We start from the raw sequence: 6,613 nt of genomic DNA on the forward strand, positions 1-6,613 counted from the left end.
CAGATCGGTCCGGAGGCCGAGTTCGAGCTGCAATCTAAAATACACTGTTGTGCATATCCTTGCATAAACACCTGAAATTCATTTTGCAAATTTTCCAAGCATCTCACTTTTTTAATACAAAAATTCCAAGGAAAAATGGACTTGCTAACACCTTGTTGAATGAGACGAAGAGCTAAAGCATTTTAGCTTTTATTCTTTTTCAACTCCTCTTGTTCTTATATCATCTCCCAGGCACCTTTATCTTCGTAGTCTTCTTTCAATAATTTATCAAAAATCTTGAGAAGAAAATTGTCTCCATTTGACTTTGTCAATATTCATAGTGCTCTCCATCAAATACCATAACTTGGTTCGTTGGGAGAATAAACAAAATTGGAACCCAACTAAAAATCATGTTTAATTTTAGGATGGCTCTAAAATAAAATAGAAGAGAACTTATAATGGAGAGAAACTTCTTCTATGGGTGCTTTGGCACTTTACTCAATTGGAGAGCTCGATTGCTTGTGCTGCTTACAAATGATGGAGAGTACATCTATTTATAGGTGCTAGGAATAGCTCTAGAAACCCCTATTCAAAGTCCTAGGTAATTGCTATAGTAATTTAGACAAACATTTCTTATTCCAAGAAGTCACTTAGAAGAAATCAAACGACTTATCAATTCAACTTACTGAAACTTATCTTGAAAATTACAAATTAACTTTTAACATAGACATTTAATTACTATAAATCAGTGTTTTGTTTCTTCTCTCTTCCTCGTTTATTTTGTTGAATTTATGGATGAAGCTTAATTAATTATGTATTATTCTTTATTTTTCTAAATATGTTTGTGCTGTTAGTGTAAATTGGAATACCCGATAGTACTTAAATAACCTAAGGAGAGTTACTTTTAAGTGAATTTTTTTTATGTGCATTGCTAATTTTTTACATGTAGAGACATTTTTCTCGCGTCACGAAATATGGCATCCTTGTTATTGAGCTAAAAAAGGGGGGAAAATCCTCAATTTCCTTAGAAATCCTCAATTTCCTTACTTGAAATTACTTGTTTGATGCTCAAAATGCAGTAGAACTATCTGTTAAAAATGCCAACATCATTCATTGAAGTTCTAACAATAACAAACACGTACAACTAATTAACTTGTATTTGCAATATTATAACTGGAGCTTTCTAAATCACATTATTCCAATTTGTAATGGAGAATTACTAGTGAAATTATAAGTCTTTCTTTATGGTCATGTTTACACAACAGGAAAAAAGCTAAAGATAATTGTTACAACTTACAACCCTTTGGAAAACTATGATAGCCTGTGAAGAATGAGATGAGCCCCATGTTGTGGTTGAATAGTGATGTTTGATACAGGAGCATGAGTATAACTTGGAGAAAGTTCAAAAGAGAATCGTCGCAAAATCATCAATAACGCTATTTTTGCTTCTATCATAGCAAAGTTTTGGCCGAGACAGATTCGAGGACCCCATCCAAAAGGGATGAAGCATACTTGATTCTTTGTTGCTTTGGAAATTCCCTCTGAAAACCTCTCTGGTTTGAACTCACCTGCATCTTCACCCCATATTTTGGGATCTTGGTGAATGTATACAATTGGTATGCCTATTGATGCTCCAACGGGTAATGTCAGATTTCCCAATTTTGTTTCCGTGTGAATCTCTCTAGCTAGCATACCAACTGGAGGGTATAGTCGGAGAACCTCGTTCAATATCATAGTTACCTGTTATCAATGTAATAATACTATTTTTTATTAAGGTATCTATAAAAGATTAATGGTGCATTTAGTGGGTGATAAAAAAACAAAAATCTAAAACCAATTCAATGAAAAACAGAGGGGTGTTTAGCAATAATATTTGTTAACTAGTGATCACTAACAACTAAATATTTAGTCCAATTTAAAATATTATTGAACATTAAAAAACAAAAATACCAAACAAATATTGAAACCAAATTTGGATTAAAATTTAAAATATTATTGAACATTAAAAAACAAAAAATACCAAACAAATATTGAAAATAAATTTGTATTGAATACTAATCCGGCTCTAAATTTAGCCTAACTCATATCGGTATAACTAACTCATATCGGTATAACTTGTAATCAAATTCCTGTAATGTAATTTTTTCCCAATTTAATATATGAGGGGAAGTGTATTAAAATATCTATAAAAGATTAAATTTACTGTAACCTATGAGCTTACCTTTTATGAGTTGATTGGTGATTCATCGTGTGAGAAAATAGAAAAAAAAAAAATAAAAAATCATAATTACTTACAATTTTAAGGCGACTTAAACCATCAAAATCCAATTTGTTGTTATCGCTGAAGACTTCTAGGACTTCTGCTCTTGCTCGGTCTTGCCATTCCGAGTGATGACCAAGTAAGACCATTGTCCAAACAAGCAATGCTGCTGTGGTTTCTTGGCCAGCAAAATAGAAAAGCCTGCATTCACTGATAACATCTTGGATACTCATTCCAACATCTTTCCTGTTTCCATTTTCCTGAATTTGACTTGCATTTGATTCTAAAAGGATGCCTAGCAGATCATCATTGGAAGCTTCATCTGCCTTCATAGCACTTTGTCGTTTACTTATAATACCCAAAACCATGTCTCGAATTTTCTTATCAATCTCTTCCGTCCTCTTGTTTAACTTGGTTGGTAAAAAGCTAGGACAACATTTCGAAATATATAATTAGTGTTTTTTTTTTTTAATGTAGGAAATGAAAAAAGAAAGAGAGAAAGATGAACAAGCGTCTTGAAAATAAAACATCATTTTAATTGGATAGAATTTAGGTGCTTACTGATAAGTATCTTCTACTTACAACGGTAAAAGTATCAACAAATGCAGCATCTTAATTACCTCCATCCCGGAATATAATAGACTCGATTGGTTAGGCGTGTCATTAGTAGCACAGCCCACTCTTTCAAGAGTTGGAATATCTTTTTTCCTTCCTCGTAGCTACTCCCAAATGCAGTTCGAGATATCACATCTGCGGTCATATTTTGTAAATCAGGCCACACGTCTAGTTCACAAGACCCATCTTTAAGAACCATTGTTTCCCATTTGCTAATCATCTCGCTACAACTCTGGGAGAACGCTGGAAACATATCCTGCAAACATTTCAAGTCGAAAGTTTTAAATTAAGATTTGACTCAACTGAAACTAAGATTAAACTATAATAATTTAACATCTTTCTTTAAAGAAAAAATAATGGAATTAGAAAGTCTACCTTCAACTTCTCCATGTGAAATGCAGGGTTGATGATCTTTCTATGTTTAGCCCATTTAGGTCCCTCCAGAGTGACAAGCCCACTTCCCATTCTCCTTACAATATTGGCTGGGAAAGAAGATGACTTACGAATGTCATTGATTTGAGAGAAAACAATCTTCAGCTGTTCTGGATCTCTTATATACACTCTTGGAGTTGTGCCAAACCATGTGAAACAATCCTTACCTACAAATATACTTTTATTTAGAATACAACTTAATGAACTATATCCGATAACGTTTCATAAAATTATCTCAACCAAACTTTTTTTGCCCGCACAAAGAAAATACAAGTTTGAATCTCCACTTATTTAAATTGTAATACTAAAAGAAATATATAGTTCAACATTACTTTCAAATCTCTCTAATTTTGATTTGAATACTATAGTTCGAGATTATTTTATCAATTTCGTTCCTATGTTTTTAGATACTTTATTTAATTTATTTTCAATCATTGTAGTTTTAAGATATTTATTAAGCTTCACAAAAAACTAATATTATAATCACCCGGCGGACTGACTACGAATCCATTTTCCCCTCCTTTTTATTCAATACTCTATAAAGACCCTTATGCAATCAGATTCATATATTCAACCGTACTTGTTCACTCAGCCTAAACAGTATCAAAACTTTAATTCAATTAATTATTATATATATTTTAAACTAAAAAATCAGGAGTTTGAATCTTAATGGAACAAAGAAGAGATGTACCATATTTATGGATAGTGAGATGCGCGGAGGGGGTGGCGCGTGGAGCAATATCGTGGGAGAAGCTCATGGGCGGCCCGGATCTCGCCCGCCGCATCGCTGCCGCAATATCGTTGGAATCTCCAAAGAGAAGGCGGTAGGAATTTCCGGCGAGGCCCTGCTGCGTGAGCCTCTTCTCCAGCTGCTTGGGCCTCACCCAAATCCAGTTCACAACCCTCCATCCCCACACCACCGCCAAGCACAACCCCACACCCAACGTCAAAATATTCCACATCTCCATGGATCCCTATTTCCCACTTTCCACTTCCCCACGCCAAATATATATATTTTTGTTCCTCCATCTTTTTTTCCTTTTTTCTTCCTTTTTCGTGAATCTCTAGATATTGTTGACTGTTTTGTTTGGGGAAAGAATACCCTGGACACGTGGAGGACCCCTATTGGTTCTCCAAGATGACTTATGAGTCATGTCCAGCTCGGACTGCCGAGATCACCACCGTTAGCGTTGATGGATGCTAAGTATGAGGGCCGAGGTGAACCTGGCCAAGGTCCGACCTACCGGGAAGCTCGGTAGGGGCCGATGTGAGCTGCTGTCAGCGGCGTGATTATCGGGTGTAACCAACGGTCCCGAGATTACCGGGTGTAACCGTCGCGAGATTAGCGGGACTACCACCCATAAGTAGAGGACCTCACTCCACGATCAGGTACGATGATTTCTGACCTCGAACTAAACTAAGAATCCGACCTGTACTGACTTGATCGTCGGAGTGCTCACCTTTTTGTGCAGGTCCGCCCAAGTATTCAGATCGGTCCGGGGGCCGAGTTCGAGCTGCAATCGGAAATACACTGTTGTGCATATCCTTGCATAAACATTTGGCGCCGTCTGTGGGAACCGACAATCTAAGTCATCCCAATCCTTTTAAACCAATACGCAAGCGAAAATGGTTCAACCAGCAAACTCGACCAATACGACGGATCGGAGGACTCTAGCCGCCAGCGATGCCCACCAGAGGGAGGTCGGAGCAGCAGTGGTAGAGGGGCAAGGCCACGGCGGCCCGGCAACAAAACCCCTCCGCAGGTCGGCACGAATCACCGCGTCTGTTCTACCGCCTGCGCACCCGAGGACATCCAAGGCCACCCGTGGCCAAGGTGGGACCTCTAAGAAGGGCGCCCGGGGTCCAGCCCCGGCTCCAGCGAGTGAGGACTTTGATGCACTCCAGAGAGAAATGGAGGCAATGCGCACACAAATGCGGTCCATGGAGGAAATCTATAACGAAATGATACTAGCCGCAGGCGCAGGGTCCCGATCTGAAAATCGAGTGACGCGCGTTGACATACGGGAGCAAAGGGGTTCCCACCTCGGCCCAGCCGAGGAGGAACATCCCGAAGACAACGAGAGCGAGGGGCACACTCGCCCGAGAGGAGACCTTCGTGAGCACCTCAACAGAAAGAGAGGTTCATCCCTCCGAAAAGGACAGTCACCATCCTGCTCACACCGGAGCTCCAACCAGCAGGCTGAATCCTCTCGCAACCCAGTAACTCCTGCAGGAATGATTACCAGGGAGGAGTTCGACCAGCTGAGGGGCCAGCTCGACGCTCAGGTGGAGGCCTTAAAGGCTAAATGTGAGCAGAAAGAAGGTCCACTGAACGATGGCGACTTGGGAGAATCGCCCTTCACCTCAGACGTTTTGGAAGCACCGATCCCTCCGAAGTTCAAAGCTCCTACTGTGAAACCTTATGATGGGTCGAAAGACCCCAAGGATTATGTTGAGGTCTTTGAAGGCCTCATGGACTTCCAAGCGGCATCAGACGCAATCAAATGCCGCGCCTTTCAGATCGCGCTTACTGGCAGCGCGCGATTGTGGTATCGGAGACTGCCAGCCAGGTCGATCTCGACCTACTCTCAGCTGAGAAGGGAGTTCCTCGCCCATTTCTCTTCTCGGCATTATGACAAAAAGACAGCGACCCATCTCGCCACCATCAGATAGAGGGAGGGTGAGACGCTGCGAGAATATGTCACCAGATTCCAAGAGGAGCAGTTGAAGGTCACACACTGCTCCGACGACTCGGCCATGTGCTATTTTCTCACCGGTCTAGCCGACGAGGTCCTCACGGTGAAACTCGGAGAGGAGGCCCCGGCCACCTTCGCCGAGGTGCTTCAGAAAGCGAAGAAAGTCGTCGATGGACAGGAGCTCCTTCGAACCAAAACCGGCCAACCAGAACGAAAGATCGGCCGAGGCAGAAGTGGAAAAGATATAGAAAAGACAGATCCCAAGTCCAAGGACAAGGGATCCTTTTCCAGCGGCCGAGCTGAGTATCGGAGGGAGGAGAACGGACCTACCAGGAGCTGACCTTACGAACGCTTCACCCCGACCACGATTCCAATTTCCGAGATCCTAACGAACATCGAGGAGTCTGGAATGGAAAAACTACTCAAACGTCCTGAGAAGCTTCGGGGAGCCCCGGAGAGACGCAGTAAGAACAAATATTGCCGCTTCCATCGGGAGCACGGCCATAACACGTCGGACTGCTGGGAGTTGAAGCGCCAAATTTAAGATCTAATTCAGGATGGCCACTTCAAGAAAATTTTGGGAAAACCCAGGACCAGCTCGGCAGAAAAAAAGGAAGAGCGGAAGCGTTCG

The 6,613-nt window shown here is 41.1% G+C and overlaps 1 protein-coding gene across 1 annotated transcript; it reads right to left on the reverse strand.

Moving 5' to 3' along the window:
• Window positions 1–1,118: 1,118 nt before the first annotated feature.
• LOC111024896 (cytochrome P450 72A397) lies at window positions 1,119–4,281 on the reverse strand. The gene is made up of 5 exons (XM_022302714.2): window positions 3,978–4,281; window positions 3,230–3,453; window positions 2,860–3,110; window positions 2,275–2,665; window positions 1,119–1,719 (listed from the first exon to the last, which is right to left on the reverse strand). Exons 1-5 carry the CDS (start codon window positions 4,252–4,254, stop codon window positions 1,291–1,293), a joined length of 1,572 nt encoding a protein of 523 aa, XP_022158406.2. The 5' UTR covers window positions 4,255–4,281; the 3' UTR covers window positions 1,119–1,290.
• Between the last annotated feature and the right edge of the window lie 2,332 nt (window positions 4,282–6,613).

Source organism: Momordica charantia (genome assembly GCF_013281855.1).
Source record: "Momordica charantia cultivar OHB3-1 chromosome 8 unlocalized genomic scaffold, Mcharantia_2.0 BLBB01000008.1, whole genome shotgun sequence".
NCBI classification, from domain to species: domain Eukaryota; kingdom Viridiplantae; phylum Streptophyta; class Magnoliopsida; order Cucurbitales; family Cucurbitaceae; genus Momordica; species Momordica charantia.